At 47.7% G+C, this 25,832-nt stretch overlaps 1 protein-coding gene and 1 long non-coding RNA gene across 4 annotated transcripts; one reads left to right on the forward strand and one right to left on the reverse strand.

Moving 5' to 3' along the window:
- Positions 1 to 227: 227 nt before the first annotated feature.
- LOC120614251 (uncharacterized) lies at positions 228 to 11,771 on the forward strand. Of its 3 annotated transcripts, XR_005655908.1 has the most exons (9): positions 228 to 977; positions 1,639 to 1,804; positions 5,202 to 5,276; positions 5,571 to 5,644; positions 6,193 to 6,247; positions 6,361 to 6,424; positions 8,467 to 8,820; positions 9,022 to 9,269; positions 10,657 to 11,771. It is a non-coding gene; the product is annotated as an uncharacterized LOC120614251 (long non-coding RNA). The 3 variants fall into 3 exon arrangements; XR_005655909.1 differs by lacking the exon at positions 5,202 to 5,276 and having other exon boundaries at positions 7,084 to 8,820; XR_005655907.1 differs by lacking the exon at positions 5,202 to 5,276.
- CALB1 (calbindin 1) lies at positions 4,880 to 24,604 on the reverse strand. The gene is made up of 11 exons (XM_039877052.1): positions 24,425 to 24,604; positions 23,897 to 23,973; positions 19,995 to 20,069; positions 12,155 to 12,238; positions 12,013 to 12,069; positions 9,264 to 9,341; positions 6,750 to 6,805; positions 6,624 to 6,663; positions 6,443 to 6,496; positions 5,550 to 5,621; positions 4,880 to 5,227 (listed from the first exon to the last, which is right to left on the reverse strand). Exons 1-11 carry the CDS (start codon positions 24,501 to 24,503, stop codon positions 5,114 to 5,116), a joined length of 786 nt encoding a protein of 261 aa, XP_039732986.1. The 5' UTR covers positions 24,504 to 24,604; the 3' UTR covers positions 4,880 to 5,113.
- Positions 24,605 to 25,832: the final 1,228 nt, after the last annotated feature.

Genomic DNA, 25,832 nt, shown 5'->3' on the forward strand with positions numbered 1-25,832 from the left:
CTCCACTAATTCTACCAATATAACTATATCTCTATTTTTAGTTAATATTTAGTGTTCACATTTTTATAACTTTGTAAATATTGTTTTTTTCCCAGTGTTTTTGCAGTCTCCCTTTTTTTTAACAGTTTAGATTACGTAATAAATCAGATCTTTTTTTTTTCATAAATATGATTTATTTCATTGTTTATATATCAGACTTTATTTATTCTTGGACTTAGGCCTTTTTTTTTTTCAGTATAATATATAAACCTATGAAGAACGTCTTCACATAAAACATTTTTAGAAATAGGAATTTTTTTTCCTTATGTTATATTCCTGGAAGTAATATTATTAATCAAAGGTTATGAAGCTTTTAAAGACTCTCGATGTACATTTCCAAATTGTTATTCCTAAGGTCCGTATGGGTTTGAAACACCCCGAGCTGTGTGCGATGGTGCCATTTCAACAGAGACCTACCGACATGCAGTATTCTCACTTTCAAACTGTTGACCAGTTTCCTAAGTAAAAACGATAGCTCCTTCAAATGTGTGTTTATGTAGTTATTAGTGATATTGAATACTTTTCTGTGCTTGAGAATGTCCTGTTTGCCTTTTTACCTATTGGTGTTTTAATGGGTAGCATACAATTTTTTATTTGAGTTTGCATACGTTTTTCTTCTGTTAATTGTTTCTTAGAATTCGCTTCATCATTACATATTACAAACAGTGAATAAGCAAAGCTTGCAGGCATGAGAGGGGACCAGGGAAGAGAGACCATGGATATCAGTTCATCGAGATTTCTCCTGAAGAAAGAAATTTCTTAGGCTGTCTGAAAGAGAAACACATCACTGATGGATGGTCACTGTGTTATGATGTACCACCTTTGGGCTGCAACCATATCAGTGTTTCACCTTAAGGATCATTACTTTGTCTAAGAGTCCTGCTTCTACTGCACTAATGGGAGAGTTAACACTCGGAAAATGAAAATGAGGGTTATTTGTAAGTATCACTCATTTGACAACGTGTGAAAACACCTCCCAGAAGTGTTTCGGGACGGAGTGACAGTTGTTCCTTTATTCTGGTGGGAAACTAAAGCAGCGGAATTTAAGTGACTGAAGACCAGAATTTTAGAGGTAGAACAGCCTTAGGAGACACTGTTCTCAGCCCTTTTGTCGTGCAGGCGACAACGCAGCTGAAGCTAAGCAGGTATGACTTGCCCGGGGCCACACAGTCAAGCTCCTGTCTCCTGCCCCACTGGACCAGTTTCTCGGGATCCCAATTTAAACCTAGAGACAATAACAGTCTTTATGAGATACAGTGCTATTGCAAAAACCCTTCAAGGGGAGAAAACCCATTTTTCTTTTGTTCTTGATCAACTTTATTTTGTCCCTTAGACAACAATATTAGACTTTCATAAACCCATTCTCAATCTCAGTCCCTTTAATTCTCCTCTAAGATCTTACATTCTCACCGTGAGGTAAGCTAGTTCTCGGGTTGAGGACAGAACACGTAGTGTGCGTTGCATGGGACGTCTTGCCGCCTCTGCCCCAGGCCCTCCCTGCTCTGGCCCAGGCTCCGGCCCAGGCTCCGGCAGCAGCTGGCTCTCTGCTCCTCTAGGTGGTTCCACCTACAGCCTTGACTCACTGTTCCTTTGTTCTAGGAATGTCCTAGGAATGAGCCCTATGGCCGGCTCCTCCAGACAGCAGCCTTCCCCAAATCCTTGCTCACACGTCATCGCTTTAACCTTTGAATTGACATAGAACTTGGAAAAGTATACAAATAACCAATTCTCACAAAACGAATGCACTCGTGGAACCGCCACCCTGGTAAGAAGCACGACCAGGGATCCAGAAGCCTCCTCTGCGTCCCTTTCTCTCCTTAAAACAAACCCGTATCTTGACTTCTGACACCATAACTAAGCTGCTTTTGAAGTTTCTCTGGTTGGAACCACGCGCTTTGTTCTGTGCCTGGCTTTTTTCTGTGTAGCAATTGCTTGTGCATCCTCATTATATAACATCCCAGTGTGAATACACCACGGTCTAGCTCTGCTATTGGTGAACTTTGGGTTGCTTCTCATTTGGGGCCATGGCAAACACCGCTGCTGTGAACACTTTCGCCTCTTTGGGTGAAGATGTATACGCCTTTCGGTGTTAAGTGCAGTTGCGGGTTACAAGGTACACGTTTTCAAGTTTGGCAGATGCTGCCACACGTCCCAACGGTCTGTTTAACCTGCCGCAGAGCGAGGCGGTTTAAGAATCCCAGGTGCCTCATCCTCCTCATGGCGGGCTGCTCAGAACCGCTTCAGCCCTGGCCTTTCTGATGGGCACGATGGCATCCAGCTGCGTGGTTTGCGCTTACGTTGGTTACTTGCACCGTTTGTGGCCATCTAGATAGCTTCCGGCTCGTGAAAGGCCTGTCCGGCCTCCTTACACATCTTTCCGCTGGGGCGCCTTTCTAAACTCGCGTCCGGGAGCGCTGTGTGCCATCTGGATCCCTGGTTTGTGAGCCCTGCGCGCCACGTGCCGCTGGGGCAGGTCGCGGGGTAGGTGGTCCGGAGTGGGGACGGGCAGTGGGAGTCCCTCCGGCCTCGCATCCGCGGACCATCCCCGCAGCTGGGCCGCTTCCAAGGACACGGCCGGGCGGGAAGGTGCAGGCCAGCACAGGGCGGCCCCCAGACAGTCCCGCGTCCCCGTGTATCCCTGTGCTCCCGTGCTTCCCCGCGCTCCCGTGCTTCCCCGCATGTCCCAATGTGTCCCCGTGGTGTCCCTGACATGCATCCCCGTGTCCCTGTGTCTATGTGTCCCCGTGCCCCTGTCCCTGTGTGCCCCTTGTAGTCCCCACAGTACGATGCCCCGTGTATTGTCCCATGCATCCCACGTGTCCTCTGTCCCCGTGTGCCCCCGGTGTCCCCCGTGACTTGTGGTCGTGTCCCGTACCCCGATGTGGCCCCCAGCAATGTCCCTCGTGTCTCCCTGTGCTCCCGGCGTGTCCCCATGCGTGGGTCCCAGCGTGTCCCCTGCGGGGTGTGCATATCCCCGTGCATCCCGGCGCGTCCTCGTGTGTCCTCATGTGGCCCCATGTGTCCCCGTGCCCCTCCGCATGTCCCCACGTGTCCCAGTGCGTCCCTGTGCCTGCCCCAGGACCTCGGAGGTCGCGAGCCCGTGACTGTCTTCTCAGGACCTTTGCGTCGCATTCAGGACCGCCCGCCCTCAGGGACAGCGCTCCTCCCCGGGGCGCGTCGGGTGTCCCACGGTCCCCGCTGGTCCCGTGGCCGGGGCGTTAGCGGCCTCCCCCACGCCGCCCACGTTCGTCTGCACACCTTCCCGGCCGGAGGTGGGCTGCCCGCGCCACTCGGCTCATCCCGCCCCAGGAGGCTGGCCCGTTGCAGCCGCAGGTGTGGCGACTCCGCTGATTCCCTGTCCACCAGCCCCTGGGGAGTCCTGTGCGTCCCCTGCCAGGCGCTCGAGGTCAGAGGACAAGCGGCAGGTTCTGCTGCACACCTGGCAGCCAACAGCCGCTCCTGCCAGGAAGTGTGTGAAGCCTGCATCCTGCCTGTCCCTTTGGAGACGACCTCCCATCAAGGAACAGTTGAATGTCAGTTGGGCAAACACTCCAAATATCTGGATATTTTGAGATTTGTTTGGATTTTTAATGTTAGAGGTACCTGTTCATTCACTGAGACATCGATAACTACGGAATCAGGCAGGATTCTGTTTATTTAGGTTTCTTAGGCCGTAATAATTTGAGTATCCTCCATCTCCACCGTGACCGATCACAGGTTACTGTCCATGGACTTTTCCAGAAGGAAACAGAAAGACGAGAGATTAGAGTTATTTTCCTCTTTATTTACTCTTAGAAGTTAGGTCTGCCTGAGGTCAGCGCTCCCGTTTACACACTAGACGCAAAGCCAGTCTCCACTCACATTTCACAAATTTTACGGTGGCGTATCTCTTTTCTGATCATTCTTGTAGGAAAGAGATACCTCACTTTTTTATTGTTATTTCTATGAAATGAGAAGGCGCTGAATTTATAGAATAGAGACATTCAAACTGACACAGAACCATTAGCTCTTCAGCGGTAACTTGATAAATTCCACACAGATATAGCTCCCATAGCTTCCTGCTTCACAATCAGAAAATTAGAAATCACCAACCAGCACGTGTCCCCTGAAACCTGAATTGGCTAGTCTAGCTACAAAGAGATGAACTGTGGGAGTCAAAAGAATGAGAATTTCCCTTGATAAATAAGATAAACGATTACGTTAGCATTTTGTGAATGTTATTTTTAACTCATTTGAAACTATTTGCAGATAGAAACAACTATTTTAAGTACCAATCTCAATATGAAATGTAGAACTGACAATACACACACAAAATTATTGATGACAAAACATTTGGCGATCAGGGTGCTATGAATTTTACATTAAATTCACTTATGTAGTAAAAAATAGAGTTGTTATAGCTAGAAAAAAATATTTTGGGAGGCAGCAGATACGCTTGGTGGGAATGAACAGTTCTACATGGAAAGAAATCCAGGAAGTATGCAAACCAGACACCACGAAACTCGATCTATATAATTTAATCAGAGATTACACAGAATAAAACATAAAAACAGCAGGTTGCTAGAATAATTATAATCTACAACACGTGGAAACAATTTAGAAAATGGGTTGGGGTCATACTCTGACAGTGGGCGTGTTGGCACTACAGGCCTAGACAGCTTTACATGTCATCTGGCACTGTCTTTCCTTGGGGTCAGATCGGTTTGAACCGGTGAAAAATGTACATTTACATATCAGAGACTGGAATTTTAGATTAATCCCGGTGAAATTTTTAGGGAAATCTTGTCCAGCTACGTTTATGAAAGCAAGACTATGTTATGTTATGTCATATTTTTAATTAGGCGTGTTGATTGGCCTACAGATAGACGATCTCCTTTTCAGTCATGTGGTTACAAAAACTGTACATTACAAACAGTATAGAAACAAGCCAAAAAGATCGTGCCGCACACCCTGGACAGTTACCTATACGCAGTTAAATGTACAGATATAAAAGAAAATACAGCCTACTCCCTTATAGTGCACAGTTACTTTTTAGATACGGTGTATCGCTAGTGCGTGGCCATGGTCACCAACTCTAGTTGTCCTCGGCACAGAGAATGAGAGCCAGATCCGTCCGGTACAGCTTCCCCCCGTCCGACAAGGCCATGATGCTCTTCTTGTAGGTGGGGATATTGTTGGTGTCCAGATCCTGTGCAGAACACAGACGGCATTGTGGGCCAGTTAGATATGGAGGCTAGGTAAGCACTGCCAAGTGAGAAAACATGACATAGAAACTGCTCATTCCATCAATCCATTAAGAGAAGAGCTGGGTGACATTCTCACACAAACATGAGTAATCACACCTGATCCCAACCGCACTGATTCGGGCCAGTGCCAAATCAGGCGAAAAGCTGAAATCTACCTTTGTCCCTCGACAAACGTTTAAGGTGGATTTCCGAAAAGGGGCGTGTGGTTGCTTCTGGAGGTCTGCAAAGTCTGCTTAGGAAGTAAGTGAAGTGGTGACTAATTACCTGTTTATTCTTCTCACACAGGTCCTTCAGTAAAGCATCGAGCTCGTTTTCGTCTATGTACCCATTGCCGTCCTGAGGGCGGAGAAGCAAAGCAGGTACAGCCAACACGTGCCAGCACGGGGGACAGCGGAATGAAACGCAAGGCACTCAGGCCCTCGGAAAATGTCCCTCCCGAATCCTGGGCAGATGCTCTAACCCCTTGTGTCAGACCCTCAACTTTTCTGACTGCTCCAAGTTCCAAAGTAGATCTGAATGGCCTGTCATGCGGCACCTCGCATTTATTAAGTACCCTGAACGTTTCGAAGTACTTCCACATTTAATACTTCACTGCCTCTTCACTTCACCTCCTGTCGAAGTCAGGGGTCAAAACTGCGTTCCTATCAGTGAGGACGTGGAGGCCTGGGGAGGCCATACAACAGGCCCGATGTCACATTGGGTGCTGGCAGAGCCTACGGAGGCCTGGTTTGGTCCGGGAGTAGAGAAATTAGAACAAATAACGGAGGGTAACTAGCGTGCCCTGGCAAACAGCCTTTACGCACACTGGATGTTACCATCTGCTGCGGGGGGCGGGGGGCCTGCTAGGTATTTTTGGATAAATCCTCACCCCACCTGTAGCGTGGGTGTTTTTGTCTCTTGTCTACAGGTGAGGAAACTGAGGGTCAGAGGAGTGTGAGATCTTATCAACAGCCTCACAGCAGGTAAGTCGGAGCATGAGATTTGAATCCAGATTTGCCCGATTTGGGATGTAACTTTTCTTATGACCAGAATGAATCAGCTGGGTAATTTTAATGGCTCATATTTCTTTTAATAGGAACCTTGAATTTGTGGATTTTCCCCTTAGTCAACATTTTCCAAATTCCTCTAAAGACTTACAGGTAAGAACAAACTTTTACCTGATCGTATAATTCGAAAGCTTTATTGAACTCTTTCCCACACATTTTGACCCCCTAGATAATGGAGAAGAAAGCAAAGGTTAAAACACTGCTATTCTGTGTCAAAGCGTTTTTCTCAGCAAGTCTCCCACATTCTACCTTTTCAAGGAAAATATTATTTGTGGTAGAGAAAAAGAAATACCTGAAATTTCAGAAGAAAATTCTCCTGCACTGGGAGCAACCTTTGAGAGAAAAACATTATATTAGCGGATTAGATTTTTTGACAAGGATCGGCTTATTATAATATTTGCACAGTCCCTAAACTCACCTGGCCATCTCAGTTAATTCCAGCTTCCCGTCATTATTTGAATCAAATAATTTCAGCTGAAAGACAGAATGTCATCATTGTAGCCATCGAAGAATGATGTATTGCACGAAGAAGAAAATTCAAAATAAAGCAGTCTGAGTTATCAATTACAGAAAATTCTAGAAACTAGCATTTCTTAAACTTTCGGTGCAGATATTCAATTCTGTAACTTCTGTAATTGCCAGAGTTTCTCAGAACAGTTTAGAATAGTCAAAAAGAGTAGCAGTAATCTTAGCTAGGCTTCTAGAACACTGTCATTTCTTTTTCTTGCAAATATGTGTATATATGTATCAAGCTGTGGGAGAGACGGTGTTGACAGTATACAACACATCCGGAGTCTCCAAACAATGGTATGAAAATAAATATTTAGTTTGTTTTTTTCTTTTCAAGCGTAGCAGGGTACACGCACAAGTAATAGGCAGATACTGTGACTAAATCCTTGGGGAATAGCAGTTTTGAGTAATTTGGAATTGTTTTAGTTTCCCTTGGATGCAGATACTCTGTAAAGCTCTCTCCTGCCCATTGCACACACATCCACGTCATATACCCAGACACACACGGCGTAAACACTCAAACACTCACATACCTGGACTGAGGGGCAGTCACGCTTTTAGAAAGTAGCAACTGCTACTCTACTGTATGAGTTATGGGTGCAATGTATTAAATGTATCACATGTGTATATTAAATACATGGAAAAGTAGCCATATGACTATCCACAAAGAAGGGAGTGTACTCAGGTCATAATGGACATCAGCTTAGTGAGGTCTCTGGGCAGAAGGGCACCCCGTGTTTGCACCGTCCTCAGAGCCTCTCGTGGGAGGCATGTTTGTTCAGCGTCTGGCACTGACGTTTTATAATTCATTGACCATATTTGCGATACTGCCGCCCTGTCTACTAAGACGCTGGACACCAGCTCTCACAGTTTAGTGCCCATAGGGAAATACTTCCCCACATGTATATTTAAGTTTTAATTAGTTCTTGACTAATTTGCTTCTCCGTTTTGAACTGGTTTATGACATTTAATCAGAAACGCCAGGCCAACAGGGGAAAACTCCCATCTGAGTGGTTTTAAAAAGGCTGCTTCACATCGCTACCTGGGAAAGAGTCTTTACTTTAAATAGATATCCCTTGAGATTGGCACAAAACAGAAAATTGATAAATGTAGGTTACTGCCCATTTCCCAAAAGTTATTCAGCCTTTCGATCTGCCCACCATGACACAATTATGAGCCGGCAGTGTGAGAAGTGGGATGTAATGAGGACAGGTCCTCTCAGCGCAAACTTTTTAAATTGTTCTGAAACCAAAGATTAGTCCCACTTTATAATAAAGGTCACTGTACGTTGAATAAGGCAATAGTTAAGTTCCAGTGGGTTTTTTTCCCGCACTTAAGTAGGCCGACAGGCTGAAAGTAAACCCGAGTTATACCGAGTATAATCAAATCCTTTAGAGAGTTATTTCTCAGGGTAATTAAAAAGTTTAACTTTTTATCAGTCTTCTAGAACAATTTTTATAATATACACTTACATTTTATAGGTTGTTTATTTAAATCTATGAGGTAAAAATTCACTGTAACTTTACCATCCATAAAGCGTGTATGTATAAATATGTGTTCTGATCTGAATAATTAAACTTTTTCTGAATTTAAGAAAAAAAACAATTAAAATCATATTTCCACAGTATTGGCCCGTGGCTTAAATCCATCTAGCAAAGACTTTTTCTTCATAGTCCCAATGCCATAATGAGTCAAAATGAGCAAACTTTACCCACTTGGAATCATTTAACTTCGTGGGCATGAGACCGTTTTATCTGGGACTCCGTAAACTGCTTTGACAGTCGTTCCTAAAGCATCCAGCGCCTGTGTGCACGTCGTTTTCCCGGCCCTGTCGTCAGCATCCCACGCTAGACCTCGCTGACACCGTCACCCAGCAGCAAGGTGACATACTGAGTTTCCTTCCACAAAGCACCGAGACAACATTCCGAAACAGCAGGCTCAAAAGGAAGAAGGAGGAAATAGCCATTTCCAGTCGCTCGGTGAGTAAGATAAACCGGAAGTTCTCATTCTAACAAAACCTATGATTTCCTAAGTCATGAGAAAAATTGGTTCAGAGCTTCTACAATTAATGAGTTTCTAGGGGCGTGATTTACATATCGATAACATAACGTACGTAAGTCATATAATTTAGTGATATAATCACACTGGCTTTGTGAGAAAAACAAGTGATCTTTCGACAGATAAAAATGACAGCTCCGCAGAAGGGAAGAGCTCTGCGGTGGAGCCGGGGAGCCCAGGCCTGCAGCCCGCAGCGTCACCAGACGGCCGCGTCCTTAGGCGTGTGGCCCTTCAGAGGAAGGGGCGCCGTGTGAGCGGGGCCCGCACCACGGCCGTGCGCGTCACGCGGAGCAGCGCGGGAACCGGCGGGAACGCAGCGCGCCTCCCGGGCCCTTGGCCACAGCCCTGCCGGGCTCGGTCTCACCATCAGGTCTGTGTACTCGGCCAGTTTTGCATCATCGACAGCCTTGTTCGCTTTTTCCAGCAGGTCCTTCAGAAAGTTCTGTGAAAACAGAGAACACTCAGGTCAATGTCACCGCTCACACTGGGTTTCCACTCCAGCACGCTGTGGGCGCGACGTCCCGGAGCGCCAAGGACGCCTCCCGAGGGTAGGGGCCTGGAGGGGCTCGGAGCGGGGGGCGCCACATGGCCCCGCTGGTTCCAGCAGGGACGCCGCCTCGCAGGCACCGCGCCGCCTTTCCCGAGACCCGTGAAGGGTACGTGGGCGGCGCAGTGCGCCCAGGACCCTCAGCAAGGACTCGTGCGACCAGCCAGCCCCGTGCGTGCGTTTCCAGATGACGACAGCTTCAGCATCGCTCTCGCGACTGCAGGGCAGGCCGAGCCCCGCAGGCAGCGCGCCCGCGTCCGTCCGTCCACAGCCCGCGCGGCGCTGTCGCAGTGCGGGGCCGGGCGCAGCTCCCAGCGCTGCAGTCGGACCGCCCTCGCCCACCGGCCGGACCGGGGCGTCTCCGCTGGGACACGTGCGGTCGTGCGAACACAGAGGCGCATCTGGGAGGCGTGGGGAACGGGGATTCTTCATCTGACGGCTGGAGTTTAGGAATCGGTTTAAATCTCTTTGAACAGAAAGCGATCAGATGACCGCGTGCGGCGAGCTGGCCGCAGTAACGGCGGCGCGAGGACGTGGCACGCTGTCGTCCCCCGTTGTGTCCGGGGCTGCTCCTCCGCAAGCTCACCGACGCCGGCGTGGAAGCGGGGCGCGGCCTGCGCTCCCACACTGCGGAAGGACTGGGTGTCCGGCTCGCAGCGCGCCCCCGCCCCCCCGCACCATGTGGCAGCTCTGCTGGGGTGTGACGCCTTTCTTTGCACAGGAAACTTTTTTTTTTTTTTGGTCTGACAAATTTATTTTCACTTCAGACATTCCCCTTCAAATCCAAACTGAAGAATGGAAAATTCAAGGTTATCTGTTCGGGCTGAATTTTATTTTTCGGTCTTAGGAGGCTTTTGTCAGAGATTAATTGGGTTAAAAATCCTCAGCAGAGACAAAAATGGTGGTCACAAAAATAGCCCGGGAGAAACCTTAGGATGCGGAGATTCAAAGTCACGTCTGAGAGCCAGCGATATTTTACTCTATTATAGATCTTAAAATTAGCTTTCTTGAAAGATCCATTAAAAAGGAACACCAACTTATCTGCAAAATTCCCCAGAGAGGAGGACTTTTATTTAGAATCTCTTTCTGAGAGTAAAATTTAGAGCAAAGAAGGAGACCTTTAGAGTATTTTGAGGTCAGTATTGGAAATGAGCTAAGGTTTTCATTGCAAACTTGATAGAATTTTAAAAGAATTTTTTTGGTTCGACAGGATAAAAACACAAAGGCTTCACTGTTACCCTGTGGGCTCCACGTCGCTGAGCTGCAAGCTTGCTGAAGGCGTTGTTTCTGGTGATTTCACGTTAAAAATGTTTGCATTTCCAAGAAGCTGCTCTTGAATACGTTTCAGCAATTTTGTCCTGAACCCATCTCTAAAACTGTGTGTGCCAAACGTGGTGGGGGACCTGGGCGTATGGTCACAGCTCACACACAGAGCAGGAGCGGCAGCCCCCCAGGACTGGAGCTTCGGAGCACACGGCGCGCGTCGGGAGCGTTAGCATCACCGTGTGCTCCACCTATATCTAGGCTTTTCTCCCAGGCAGCTACGTCACCCTGAAAGATCACTCAGTCTCTCGGAGTTCGGTTTCTCTGTATAAATGGGAATGATAACACCTGCCCTGCAGATTTCTGTAAGGATTAGACGTTAAAATACAGTTTAAGAGCTAGGACTGTGCCTGCCACATAGTAGCTGCTCAATAAATGTTAATTTATTTCCCTTTTAGTCATCATGTCCTGAAGATAGAGAAAATAGGGCCTTCTGGACTGAGAAGCCTTAGGGTTGATTTAAGGAAATGAGAGAGAGAGAGGCTTCCCCATTTCCGAGAGGCTAGGAGTTGTTGGGTTCACGAATAATATCATTTATTATGCCTCGGATTTCACAAAATCTTTCATGTGCTACCTCTAACTTGAGCTTCGCAATAAATCTGAGAGGAAAGGATCGTCAGCCCCAGAGTAAAGGTGTGAACGTGAGAAGCCATAAAGATCGTCCAGGGAAAGACGGCTTCAGCCCTCGGGCCGCTCCCGTGCCCTCCGCCCTCGCCAGCCCGTGTCTGTGAAGTGTGGGCGAGATCCGTCCCCAGCTGCGGTCCCTCCGGAGTCCGACCACGCCGTGCCTGTCACACCTGTGGCACGCTGGGACCGCGTGGCCTGCGTCGTACTTCCGCGTGGCCGTCCGTCTGCCACGGTGCTGCTCCCGCCCTGACCTCACAGAACTCACCTGGCTTGCGGTCGGTGTCCTGCAACTGTTTCTGTTTCTGTCTCTTGAAAGAGAAACCTATTTACATAGGTATTTAATTTATGAAATAAAGCATCCCATTTCAGTGAAAAGGAGTGGCTGATTCAGCTTCGTATGCTTTATAGCTGTCCGCCTTATGCACACATTTTTGTGCACCACAGAAAGCGCTACTTTCCTGCATTGCCGGACGGAACGCGGAGAAGCGGGAAAGTCTGTTTTGACCTGGGGCCTCGGGGGTGGAGCGGCGCCCCGGCTCCGCGCGGGTTTCTTTCGGGGGAAGTTTTAAGAAACATCGTGTTGGGGAGGGAAACAGAGCACGGGTTCTGCGCTTACCTTGAGCTCCTCGGTTTCTATGAAGCCGCTGTGGTCGGTGTCGTACTTTCGCCAAGTCTGTGGTGACCGTGGGGAGGAAAAGCAACGGGTTAGGGACGCGGCGGCCCCGGCGGCGCGCGCAGCCGGCCCGCGGCCCCGGTACCTTCATGAACTCCTCGCAGGACCCGAGCTGCTGGCAGCGGAACAGCAGCACGAAGTTCTCCTCCGTGGGCAGCACGTGCGCCAGCTGCAAAGAGGGGGCGGCTGTCAGGGGCGAAGGCCCCGGGACCGCGGAGAGGGAGCGTCGGGCGCGCCCGCCGGACCTGGGGCCTGGGACCCGGGGTCCCTGAGCCCCGCCTCCTGGCAAGGCGCGGGGACCACAGGCTCCCGGTGGGGGGCTGTGGCCCGGCCTGAGTGCCCCGTCTGCTGGACGGCAGGCCGCTGCCCACAAGGCCTGGGCCCGGCCCCTGCTCCGTGCTGCGGAGCCCCTCTCGGGGCCCAGAAGGGACGGGCGGCCACACGTCCCCTGTGGACAGGAAGGACCCAGGTGGCCTGTGCTGCAGAAAGGGCCTGTGCGCCCCCAGGTCCCAGGGAGGCCCCCAACACGCAGGGGAAGGCCACCAGGAACAATCGCGGGCCAGTGGAGGGAGGCGGAGGAGACAGGCCACGCGGCGGGGACACTGAGGGGTGACGGGTAACCGGGCCCCCAAGGCTGCGTGGCTGCGGGAGGGTCCCCGCCGCCTGAGCCCGGGCCGCGGTTGGTGCTGTGGTCTCCATCTCAGGACCCTGTGACACCGCACAGACCTCGCTGCGCAACTTCACTGCTCCTCCCCCCACCCACCCCCACTTTTTTTTTTTTTTTTTTTTTGAGTAAAAGCGGGCTCCGGCTCCACTTTGAGATGGACACGCTCAACCCCCAGCGTGGGGGGACGGGGAGCTGGATTGACGGCCGCAGCGCAGGCCGGTTCTATCCCTGGCTCAGCTGCCAAGGAGCTGTGGTCCCAGCAACTGCCCCGCCACGTCTGCCCTCATCACTGGAATGAGGAGCTGGGACGAGTCCAGGGCCTCACCAAGCCCTGGGTTCAGGCGGCCGTGACAATCGCTGGGATGGCTGCGTGGCGCCCTTAGAGAAGGCACCTCGCGCCCCGTCTCCTCCAATCCCCAGAAGCCCGCGAGCCCCGAACCGCGGTGGCTGGACCATTCTCCCTGGACTTCCGCCAAGAACCCGGGGTCTGGATCAACCCTCAGGTGGGTAGAAGTTCAACAGTCCTACCAGATTATAGACAGCATGCTCACCCTCTCACACTGTTTTGAATTTCGTCCTTTTAAGTCCACTAAAAAATTTAAAATTCATTTTAAAATCGGTCATTCTACCTTACATGCAAGTAATTTCAGCTTCTTTATGCCTGTATGATATGTCCTTTAACTTATCTTGTTTTTAGATCTTTGAAATAATATCTCGAATTAGAACCATTTAGTTTCTAGGCACCTTATGTGGGGGTGAAGCCTGGGGGTGGGGCCAACATCTTATTAGGGTGTTTACTATGGCTCAGTCAGAAAGCATTTTATTTATTTTGGACGAAAGTCACTGGTTGGTTGTGTATTACATAAGCATTCATTTGGGAAACAGGAAACAGCCAAAGCCAACCCTTTCTTTCTGTGTTGGCGGGTGACTGGTCAGATACACTTTTCAAGTATGTGCTGGACCTCCCCAGGGACCGCCCACTTCAGGAGGGCAGAGGCTGTCCTGTCTCTGTCCCCAGAGAGTACGTTGCAGGCCTGACATAAATGCTTATGGATCAGTTAGTAATTTTACTTCAGAAAAATACCTACTTAGCATGATCTATAGTAACTGAGTTTACTATCTTCATTGCAGTTTTCTATATTACTCGGATGTTAATATGTCTATTGTTTCGAACAACAAAAGGTTTTTCCTTAAAAATATTTTACTGATCAAAATCCACTGAATACGTGAAAAGAGAAAAAGTAAAACAACAAGCTAGTCAGCGACGGCCGCGTGTAAAGTTAGAGGAATGTTACCATCTCCGCTGAAAAGTTAAAGTCGGTGTCGCTCGCATTGAGTTCAGCGCTCTGGAATGACAAACACGGAGGCCGGAGGGTCCCTCGCCATGGGCAGGGTGAGTGTGCGTGCGCCTCGCTGCCCACGCTGCTTCGGTCTGGCCAGGCCTGACTGTTTTGTGTGTATATGCAACACATTCAGTCTTCTAATTTCATGGACCCGTGCGTGTTAAATCGAACACAGCACCATCCTATTTTATAGGCATTAGAAGTGAGTCTTAGAGACACGTAAAAGGCCACAGTGAGACACACCAGCCATTGAGAAATAAGCAGTGACGTCGGGATAGGAGTGGCTGTGGTGGCTACGAAGAGGCCACCTTCCACAGGCGCGCATCACAGCACAATGGTCCTGAGCCCTGCTGGCCCGGCCCCTGTGCACTGAGACGCCCCGTCCAAATCTCAGAGCTGGGCACTGTCGCCCTCCAGCTGTGGCATCTCAGACCACGTCTGCGAAGTCCAGGGGCCTTTTCTAGCAGGTGTTAGGTAAGGTGGCTTTACTCTCAGATCTGCTAGGTCACTGCTGTCCGTAGAAGCATGCAGTTAGTTGCGTGTCCCAAGATCACTGGTGATTCCCGAGTCTGTGGGCTGCCCGCCTGCTCATTTATGAATTCCCGCAATGTTCTGGAGGAGAGGGTGGGCGACATCGGGGGAGTGAGCGGGGGGCAGTAGCGTGGCCAGGGGCGGAGCCCTCGGGGACTCATGTGAGAGATGGTGGCCAGTCCTGGAGCGTGGGGAGGCAAACCCCTCTCCCTCCTTGCCCGACCACCCTGCCAGTCTGTGCAGGTCTCGAGAGCGAGGCCTGTGCCTCGGTTACTGTCTCTTTGCCCAGCACCTGCAAGAACGCCAGTCGGTGCTTTACTGAACCAGCGAACGAAGGCTGTTGACTCTTGGTCTAGGGTTGGCACAGGTGGACACGCAGTTCCTTTGGCAATATTGCCAAGCCGTAGGTGGACACCGTGACGTGCCACCCAGAGCTCCCTTCAGGTGCTGGCAGCGTCACTGTAGCCTCAGATGTCAGGTCTCTTTGAGACATTACCTGGGTCGAAGAGAGCTAGCTGTATCCCTAAGGAGGCTGCATCCCGTGACTAACTGACAGGGACATATAAAGGCCGAGACTCTCACTCAAAACTTAGGACATCTCTGGAGGGTCGACCCAGCGTCAGAGCACACTGTAGGGCCAGCCGAAGCCGCTGTGGGGGCTGCACCACGGCCCAGTGCCCCCCTCCGCCCTCACTGCCCTTGGACTGGTGCTGGTCCCCAGAGCACTCATGAGAAAGGCCTTGCTGCTGGTCTCCAGGGAGGTCTGCCGCTCAGGGCTCAGCGCAGGCTCCCTGTGCCTCCCCGTAGCTGGCACAGCATGGAGCTCTGCTTCAGCTTGCAGGAGGTCCACATCCCTGCTGTGGCTCACCGGGCTCTGACTCAGAACCCCGCATGTGCCTGTGGGCGCTGGGGATTTGGTCACCGCTGCTGAGAACCTTGCAGGGAGGCTGGCAGGCCTGATATCCGCTAAGGGAATTATCTCTACTGAATGTGAGTACCAGAGAAGAAAGTTCTATTATCTGCTCAACCATTCATCTTCCTCTTTAATTATTTCTAATCAGCCTTCTCTGCAAATGATCTGTTTTTACCAGACAGTTTCAAAGCAGGAGATAGAGCGGCGAGGCCAAGTCCGAGGTGCAGGGAGGGTTACTTCGCCAGAAATAGTGACTGAGCGAGGTACGTGAGGACACGCAGGCCTAACCCTGACTCTCCCCGACCCTCCGAGGCAATCCTGGTGCAGTTAACCCCTTCCCAATCTTAGCAAAGCACTCACGGCTCTTTTGGGGACTGGAGAAATGTTTCCTCTCACCGCTGACAAGTGGGAATTTGGAAAGCAGTCTTCTCATATACACGTAAGACTCGTTGAATTTAATCATCTGAATTTGACAAGTTATATAAGAAGTGGGAAAAGGGCTTGGCATCTAGGAGAATGGAGTAGATTTCCCAATGAATTATTTTTATTTAAAAAAATAATAGCAAATACATTTATCGAATTTCACATGTGCCCAGGGTTTATCTATTTGCTTGACAGGCATTATCACTTTGATGCTGATGCTCAGGTGCCACCCCTGTTCACAGGGGGACAGAGGCCCAGAGGCTCGATGGGCTGCCGTCATACAGCTTGCAGTCTGAGCCACATCTGGAATGAGAAAGCCTGACTCCCCTGGCTTGGAGACGCTGACCCTTCCTCGCCCTCCACTAAAACCTTCCATCATTTATGGCTTTCCTAATAAACCGTTGGAAATATCTCTGCAGAGCAAAATTTCCAATCGGATTCCGTTGTCCATTGTTTCCCCAAATTCTGAGGTGAAAAAGTCAACTGCCAGAAAAATTACACCCACTGTGTCTGAACTCACGTGCTCAAATCCCACTGTGGAAACAGAGAGGGGTCGGCTACACGAACGCCTGCCTTCCCGAGAGGGTCACGACAGTTTGGGGATTAAAATGGCATTTAGATCTATCTTTTCCTTGGATGCACTGACCTGGACAGAGAGTGTGTGCGCGGAAAGGTGCGTGGGTCCCACACCTGCCCCGGAGGTGGGGGAGGCTGGCAGGCCTGATATCCGCTAAGGGAAGTAGCTCTACTGAATGCGAGTACCAGAGAAGAAAGTTCTATTATCTGCTCAACCATTTATCTTCCTCTTTAATTATTTTTAATCAGCCTTCTCTGCAGTGGAGCCATTAGTCTGAATAAATTTAGAACATTTTGACTGTCATGGTATTTGTTAATTTATCTTTGAATTTCAATACTCCTGTTTTGGCTTCATATTAACAATCTCTTTATTACTGAACTATGTTCGTGTGAATTTTAAAAGCTCTTTAAAGACATGAAATTAAAAACCTCAGAAGAAAGCGCCGTTTTCGCACGTTTCCAGGTGCCAGAGCATGTCGTTGGTGAGTGGCAGGCGACGCCGGGGGAGATCTTTGGAAAATGACCTCTGTATCCCTGACCTTCTGAACAGCGTATTTCAGTTAAGGTCAAATAAGTCCGGCCCGTTCCCACCAGGGGAGCAGACTGCGCGTGAATATCACCTGCTTTACCCGGCTTCGTTTTCGATGAGCCTGAGTCACCTATCAGGGAGGCATAACATTTAGGCAGATCCAGCCCATCTCCCCATGCACCCCAGGGCTCGGGTTGCCCGATGCCAGCGAGGAGATAACTACTAATTCGGAAGACTTGCGTTTTCTGTTCCTTTATAGCTGGCTGGGATTTGTGCATTTGTGTCTCATGTTCTATATAGGATTTCTTAGCAAACGACATCATCTGCCAAGTTGGAAAAGGGAAAGGATGAACTTCACTCATCCTCGAGGGCTCGCTGAGCTCGGGCCGGCCCCACGCTCCCTCCCACGTGCTGCCGTCACCCGGGGTCCTCGGTTCCTTTGCCCGTGAGTTTCAGAACCTCTCCTTTCTGTCCTCGCCCTCCTTGCCCGCCCTGGACCGGACAGAGTCCGCATCCAGAGGGGGCCCCCGCGGTCCCTCCTGCTGCCCTCTCCTTGCTGATTCCTCCTCCCCGGCCCCTGCTCCCCCCACCTCCCAAGCCGGAGCCCGAGCCGGAGCCGGAGCCGGAGCCGGAGCCGGAGCCGGAGCAGGAGCCGGAGTCAGATCCGGGGATTCTCCCCGCTCCTAGTGGGAACATGGACGTTTCGTTCAACCTCTCCTGGCTTCGGTTTCTTCATCCTTAAAACGGAAAATTCGGCTACTTTTTTCCAAGGCCCGTCTAGGAAAAGTTCCACGTCCTCGGATACCTAACCCTTCTGATCAGGTCCTAGGGGAGTCACACTTCCTTCCTGTAACTTCCTGCCCCGGCTGATCTGAAAGTCCCACCCGAATTACGTCCCAAGTGCTTTGCCCACGTGACTTGTCTGCGCTCTGTGCTTCCTGAAGCCCCTGCTAACCCTGACGCCCGCCATAAGCAATTGGCCAACTGAAGCTTGAAAATGTTTTCTTGTAATGCAGAAAATGTACAGATTACTTATAATAATGAAAAAGGCAGAGTCGTCTAGAGGAACTTGGCTGGCTTCTGGCTGTTCTGCCATTTGTTTCTTATTTTTTTCTTCGATGACTTTAGTCAAATTCTGTTGATTTCTCCATTTCCCCAACTCGAAAACAGAGACTCGTTTTATCTCTAGACTTATTTCGTTGCTGTGAGGTGAAACGAGAGACCGTGCTGGAAAGCACAGCGCGGCAGGAACGCGGACAGTCCCTCCGGCCACCGCCGCGTCGGGCCTTCCTGCCTCAGCTCCGCACCTGTCTCTCGCACACGCACAGCCTTCTGTCCCTACAACGGCTTCTTATCGCAAACGTCTGGGGCGATTTCTTCCATCAAAGCTCGAGGACAGTGCATCTACCGGTGACCCCAGCCTCTTGTTCAAGTATAGCCGCAAACGATACTTCATAGAGGATTAGACAGTGTCGTATAAAGTAAAACCTGGGTCCAAAACGGCCTTATTCATCGTGTCCTTTCAGGAATGTGGAACCCACGGAAGTCAGATCCGTGCCTGCCATGCTGCTGTGCCACCGAGCATCACCGAGACAATGAAGCAAAATACATCCTCAGCCCTTCCGGTGAGATATGTTAAACACTAGATGACAGCCTTTTTTCTGGTCAATTGTAGTGTGCCAGACTCTGAAATGGCCACAGCTATAATCATAGTGATTTCAGAATTTCCAACTAGTTTTGAGTAGATGGACTTATCTCATTTATGTTCATTTTAAAGTTATCTTCTTATCCTTCATGATGCCATGTCTTGATTAGCTGGCCTCCTTGTCAATCTGTAAGTCCCACTACTATAAATTTATCTCTTTATATAGTAATGAGTTACACTCGGGCAAAGAGGAAAGGGTATGCTCCAGGGAAATATCTTAATTGCAAAGATAATAATAGTATGTCCTTCCTTAACTCTATTTGTAGTAGCTGTTTAAAAATAAGCGTATTTCACATTGACATCACAGGAACGCTATAAGACCGATTATTTGAAAACCAGGTTAGCTCTCTGAATCAAAGGTAAATTACGACTAAATGTCGTCGCCAGCCAGGGTGCTTTACAATCTAGCACACTAAGGACACTGTGTATAAAGAACATAATTACGCTTGTGATTTGGCATATTTTAAAATATGACCTTATTAATTTTTCTGAAAGCTATCCGCTCGATTTCTCTAACAGAAATTAAGATAAAAATAGGTTGCAGAGATTTTAAAAAGTTGCCAAGACACCAGCATTTGGAAAACTAGAAGGTAAGCAACAGCCTTTTCAGAAATCCAAGAATGCAGAGGAATTGATATATAATCGAAGTTTTGCTTCCCTGATTTACAGACCAAAAAGAGTTGTCCTTGACAAGAAAAGTAAAAAATAAATAAATAAATAAGATTTGACACCCATTTTTGAACCTTTAGAGAGTCAAGAAATCTGCGCCTGTAACAGATCACGACAACGCATCTGCTCACCTCCGTAAGTTCTGTTTGTAAGTTCTGTTTGTGCACTGTCAATTTAAAACAAATTCGGACACCAGGATGCAGCTTTTTGCCATAACATTGTCACAGGGACTGCAAAAGTTTCATTTTATATTTTAACAGAAAAGTCTAGAGCGCTAAACGAGAAGAAATGCCAGTGAACTGTGCACGTGGCAGTGTTTGGTGAAGCGGGGTGAGCGCAGCGGGCGGGGTGCGCTCGCGAGGGGCTGGGGCTGGGCTCCGGCTTTGGCAGACTCTTAGATCTCCCTCATCTCTCAGCAGTACTGGACTTGACATTTCCAAATGGAAGGGAACCTGTTACCGAAGCAAACTAAGCCTCTCTGAATGGGCCCTGCTTCACCACGTTTGAGCAGGCTGCAGCCACAAAGTGAAACGCGTTTATTAAGACCGTGTCAGAAAAATGTTTCTTACCTCTACAATTCCTATTTTTCCATCATCTCTCTGCCCGTACTGGTCCACAAAAGTCTTCATCTCAGGCGATAACTCCTAAAATAATGTAAAAGCAAGTAAAAATTTTGTAAAACACACACACACACACACACACACACAAAACCCAAACCCAACTATGCTTGTGATGGTTTTTGTAACTTTTGCAAAGAAAAACTGGAATCAGAACCATTCAGAATTATGCATACTGATTAACTATTCTCCTGAAAATTAAAGCCATAGCCGATGTACAGTGTTTGCTGGTTTCAAATGAAAGTTATGATTATTTCTGAATCCATCACTATGATTTATCTTCTACTAGTAGTCCTGAGAATATGCTATTTTTCACAATGTAGTCAGAATTATTCAATTCCTAACCTTTAGTGAATTTAAATATAATGATCACCGTTAAGGTACTTTAAATACTGCTTGCTTCAGGAAAGATTCTTTCATATTGCTGCACTAATTGTCTTACAAGATTGTCCTTATTCTAATATGTCTTGCCACGGAAAGTAATAATATATGTTTTCCATTTGAACAACAACAACAAAAAATGAGTAGTCACTCACTTAGTAAACAAAGAATGTTTCCAGCACAAAAGTGGTATTCTAAGTAAAAAAGTTAAATATCAGAAAATACCTGCCAGGTAAGAAAACAACTTGACCAATTTGTACTTTCATTAGAGACAATATTGGTGACCACAGGTTACATGTGCCTATGATCTTTGTCTCCAAGAGTGACACGGAGCAGTCGTCTAGCGTTTCCTTGTTTCCGTTTGTTCTGAGATAACATTCTTTCTCCATGAATTTTAGTACAGTAAAACATGTTTGAGAGTGGCAACGTGAAAGCGTTCGTCTCATTTGGGTCCCTCCTCCCCAACCTATTCTACTGCTTATGTAATCTCCTCCCATAGTGACAGACTGGAGAGCTGTGAACTGCAGACTTGTGGTCTGAACGTGGACCTAGTGTCCGAGAGGCTCAGAATGTGCCCTTGGGTCTCCAACACTGCCCATGTAAAACAGTCCTGGGGCACTAACTGGGGCCTGTTTAAAACAGGTCAGACTTTACCAATGGCCTGTTCTATGTCCTCGGGAAAGTAAATTAAGGTCTCAAGTTTTACCATAACTAAAAAGATAATGGTATTACTTACCACACGGTGGCTCTAGGGATAGACGTGTTAATATAATTTAAGGGCTGTATTCACGGTGAATAGCATTACTACTAGTGTTACAACATCTTTTATGAATCAAAGTAAATATGCTTGGTAGAACTGAGATAACAGATTTAATTATTTAATCACATTTAATTATAATGTAGTCTCAAAAAATCTTCTGGTATGGATTAATTTCAACTTGCATTTATTAAATTTTAGTACAACAACTATTTTAAAATGAAAGTGGCAATAGTGGGACTATAAGTTGTTATGTTTTTCACATATAACTTGAAGTAAACAAAAAAACAAAGCATTTGTTGTTAAAATCTCAAAACCATATAATACTACTGGCGTAACCAGCAGATCTGACATGTAGTTTGTGAGCTTTCTGGGTGATAACATTGCCAAAATCTGTTTTAAACAGTGTAAAACATAATGATAGTGATAATAATAATAAATTAAAGCTTTCTATTATAATGACTAAATACCATGTTTATTGTAAAAGGGTAGGAGATATATTGGGTTGTTACATTTCATTAATGTTTTATTCATTTATAGTTAATCTTAGTGAAAATTTTGGAATTTCACATTATTCATATGACAAGCCCAACAGCGTTTCCATTAGTGCCATGAACTCCGTTTGTTATCTGAGGCTGGAAACTCCAGGAAACCTAGTTGATAAGGTCAACCTTTACGCTCTAAAAAAAGAGAAGAAATTTGTAAAAGTAGGTTTATTGCAGTGGGGCCAGTAGCATAAGAGAGCTCTTTTTCTAGTACATGAACCTCTGAGTCCAGATCTTAATTTAGATTTTAACTATCCAAAGACAGTATGCATAATACATAAAAATATTCAATAATCAAGATATGAAGCACCTTGATATAATCCTTTGCCTGTGCTCAGATTTGGTATTATTGGATTATAATCTAATAATTTAAGTTTCCAGTACTCTGAAATTGGAGTCCTGGCAGTAGGAAAAAATAATTAAGCTCTAAAATCTTTAAAATTCTAATACGAAGTCATTATTTACAAAAATGTACAAATATTAAAGTGAGAAGAGGAAAATAAAAATCTGAAAAATGTATAATTTTTAAATATTTGAATTTCTAAGGATGAAAATAAACCTCAATATTAAAATTACTTCTAGAAAAATTAAAATATAATCGTTTAGCTGCTGTAGGCTCCCACAAGGTTTTAATTTGAAAATTTTTAGCAAGTAAGATTTTCCCAATCAGATATTTTAAAAGTATATTTTTAAATGAGGAAGAGACTTGTTTTTGTTTTATGAGTCCAAGATACGTAAAGTTGTAATAATAAAGTATTACGTGAATTTATTTACATGATAATATGTAAGTGGAGGGGGGTGTGGACCTATTTCATTTGATCCCAATTAATTATACCTTCAGATTTATATAATAGTAAATCTGGGTGAAACCATACCCAGAGCATTATCCCATTTTAAATTAATTCGGTCAATGATTTTAGCAACTGATAGTTCTGTGATGCATAAAACACATTTCAGAGTCCTCTGAGATTCTTTTGAATATATTGTACAGAGATGCCTACCACATGGTTTTCGATTTTGATAGAACAAAAACGAAACTCTCTTAGTAAGTTATACATATGTAATATGTAGTAATATTATAATCGTGTGTAACTCGTTGCTAGGGGTGGTGACCTGCCAAGGATCAGACACACCTACATTTTCCTCTGAAAATGTATATGTAGTCTGTAACTTAAACTCTCTTTCTAATGGGAAAGATCATTAACATCTCACTAGCCCAAGTCCAACGCTGCCTTCTGAAATGCAGTCTTATGTAAGTCTCAGATTTGTAAAAGTCTCAGCCTATTCTACTTTATGCAGTCATCTCATGTATGTTTCAAAGCTGGGTATATTTTATTTTATTCTGAAAACATCTTTTTTTTTAACAGACCAATTAATGACTACAGGAAGTCATTCGGAATTAGTGAGAATCGTCATTTGTTTAATTAACTAGTGGCTCAAATTACAATTATATCTTATTTTCAAAATACCACTAATTGCTTACCATCAAAGCATCACTTTGCTTTTTTTAAATAAGAGTCTTAAAATTGCTTTACTTTTTACATTTCTAACTTTTGGGTTTCTCCCTCTCAACAGAAATGAACACCTTTCCTGCTCCTCAAATCGAGTTGCAAGTCGTCCGACTCCTTCCCCCCCCCTCCCCCCCGCACCGAGGACAGATGAGACACTTTATTTTCTCATCTCTCCAACCACAGCATCACCACGACAACTGGCAACAGAAAAAGATCCATAATCTGCACATCTGCTTTCTGACCACCAAGGGGCAGAAATGTATTTCTGCCCCCTCACTTCTCACGCAGTTAATAAGTTAAAAATTACCCAACGGAACTGAGCCTCAGAGATGCTGACCTACTGAAAGATCTCGCACACCCACACTCTGAAGCGTTATTAAAGCTGCCCTCCAAGCTGCAGCTTCAGACTGTGCAGTTTTTCCCTTTAGGGAACATCCGCCCCCCCCTTCTGTCTCCCCCGTTTCTCCCTGTCTGTCTCTTTCTCTCCCTCCTTCTCTCTCCCCTTACACAATCTGGAAAGGCGCTCTTTCTCCTCTTTCTCAGTCGATAAGCATTTACATTCTCTGAAAACCACTTGACCCTGCTGGCCCTTAGGAAAACAGTAGAAGGTCTGTATTTTAAGCTCGAAGGTCCCTTTCCTCCTTTGCACTTTGAACCTACCAGTCCGGCCTTCTTCCGCGCCTGCTGGAGCTCGTGGATCAAGTTCTGCAGCTCCTTCCCTTCCAGGTACCCACTTCCTGCAAAGATAGGCAGGCGCCAGGTGTCAGACGGCTCGCTCCGAGTCCCTTTCCTATCCCCAGTCCCCAGGACTGCTGTCTTTATGGCCACCTCAGAGGCTCTCTCCTGCCCAGACCAGGATTAGCCCGCAAACGACAAGTCCGCGCCCCTTCACTTGGGGACGGGGGTTAGGGACGCTGATCACGGCTGTGGGAATTTTGGGGAGCAGCGTCCCCCACGCCTGCTTCCCCCACTTTCTACTGTTGCCATTCTTGGAGAGAAGTTTAAGGTGTGGGGGCAACGGAAGCAATATATAAACTTTCAAGTCGATGGTTCTGCAGCCAGCCTGGAGGTAAGATCGGGGAGCCGAGAAAGAAGTAAAGAAACGGGGGAAATGGGGCCGGAGGCTCAGGGGTGGGGAGGGGGAAGGGCACGGACGGGGCCCCGACAGATAAGGGAGAAGATAGTCACCATCGGCGTCGAAGTGAAGCCAGATCTCGAAAAACTGCGACGCTGTGATGAGGGGCGACTGCAGGTGAGACTCGGCCATGGTGCCGCGGAGCGCGAGCGCCGGTGCGCGCGAGGGAGAGCCGGGGCCGGGGGCGCTGTCCGCGGTGCTGCTCGGCCGGGGCCGGGGGCGCTGTCCGCGGTGCTGCTCGGCCGGGCCGGGGCGCTGTCCGCGGTGCTGCTCGGCTCAGCTCGGCGGCTCCCTCTGCTCGCGGCGCCGCCTTTATCCCCGTCCCGCCTGCCCCGCCCCCCGGCGCCCCGCCCCCCGGCGCCCCGCCCCCCGAAGGCCGCGGGGAGGAGGCCCCGGCGGGGCCCCGCTCGGACCTCGATCCCTCCACAGTCGCCTCGCCCAGAAAGCGGCTTATTCCTGAACATCACAGTAAAATAGCACGTGCAGAGGTCTGGATTTTCGGGTAGAGGGGAAGGTGACGAAGGGTAGGACTGTTTAGAGGATGCTCAGAGCGAGAGTGTGCGCGTGTGCGCGTGCTCTCTCCACGACATTTAAGAGTTTGTTTGAAGGAAGTCAGGTGAAAGCTTGGCAAGCATCGGAGTGATCTGATCAGTGTGTATAATGAGTTTGTTGACATCAGTGACCGCTTTGCTTTGTGCTTGTGGGGCCGTCAGACGGATGTTTCTTAAAATGGTTTATGTGAACGAACCGTGCCAACCTGAGAAAGCAGGATTATGTGGTTGTTTTTTCTGCTTGAAGTAGAGTTTTAATTGGAAAGTGATAGAATTAAATGATAAAATCTTAAAATGTTAGAGAAGGAAGTGACCTTAGAGACACCATGGCCTACCCCCTTGAGTTAAGGAAGAGTGAGTAAACTAAAGCAGAGCGAAACCAAGCATATGGCCCGCATTCGCACCTAGGCGAGAGGGCAGCCCCGCCAAGGCCCCGGCCAGCAGCCTGCGCGTCCGCTCTTTACGTCGAGCAGTCCTCCTAGGGGATAATTCAGAAACAGAGTTACCATCAGATACATGTTATGTATCTTATGTAATAAATAATATATTTAGATTATTTTTATTTACATACATACTCCTACAGTAGTATTTGGGTTTTGACTCTTTTGAGCCTTTGAGGTCTACTGAGAATTATCTCGTGTCTGATTGTAACGTCACAGAAACACGAGGGCACAAGAGAAAGTCCAGATACAGCTAGTCTAGACTTAAAGCAAATTAAAGTGAATTCACGAAACTCTTTTTTTACCCTTGCATAGTTCAGTATGAGAACTATGCAAGGGTAAAAAAACCAGTGTCGCTGAGGCTGTGCCTCTCCCAGAGTGCACCTGTGCAGCCTTTCACGTGTACCCCTTCCAGAGACCCACCACCTCAAAGCTGGTCCGTTTCCTTATGTTCCCTCTGCCTCCTCTCC

The sequence above is a fragment of the Pteropus medius genome, unplaced genomic scaffold (assembly GCF_902729225.1).
Source record: "Pteropus medius unplaced genomic scaffold, Ma_sr-lr_union100, whole genome shotgun sequence".
NCBI classification, from domain to species: domain Eukaryota; kingdom Metazoa; phylum Chordata; class Mammalia; order Chiroptera; family Pteropodidae; genus Pteropus; species Pteropus medius.

Coding starts and splice junctions, on each gene's coding strand:
- CALB1 (XM_039877052.1), bottom strand. CDS start 24,503: ATGGCCGAGTCTCACCTGCAGTCGCCCCTCATCACAGCGTCGCAGTTT. Junction 20,070..23,896: donor CGCGGAAGAAGGCCGGACTG/GTAGGTTCAAAG, acceptor ACATTATTTTAG/GAGTTATCGCCTGAGATGAA. Junction 6,806..9,263: donor CCGAGTACACAGACCTGATG/GTGAGACCGAGC, acceptor TCTGTCTTTCAG/CTGAAATTATTTGATTCAAA.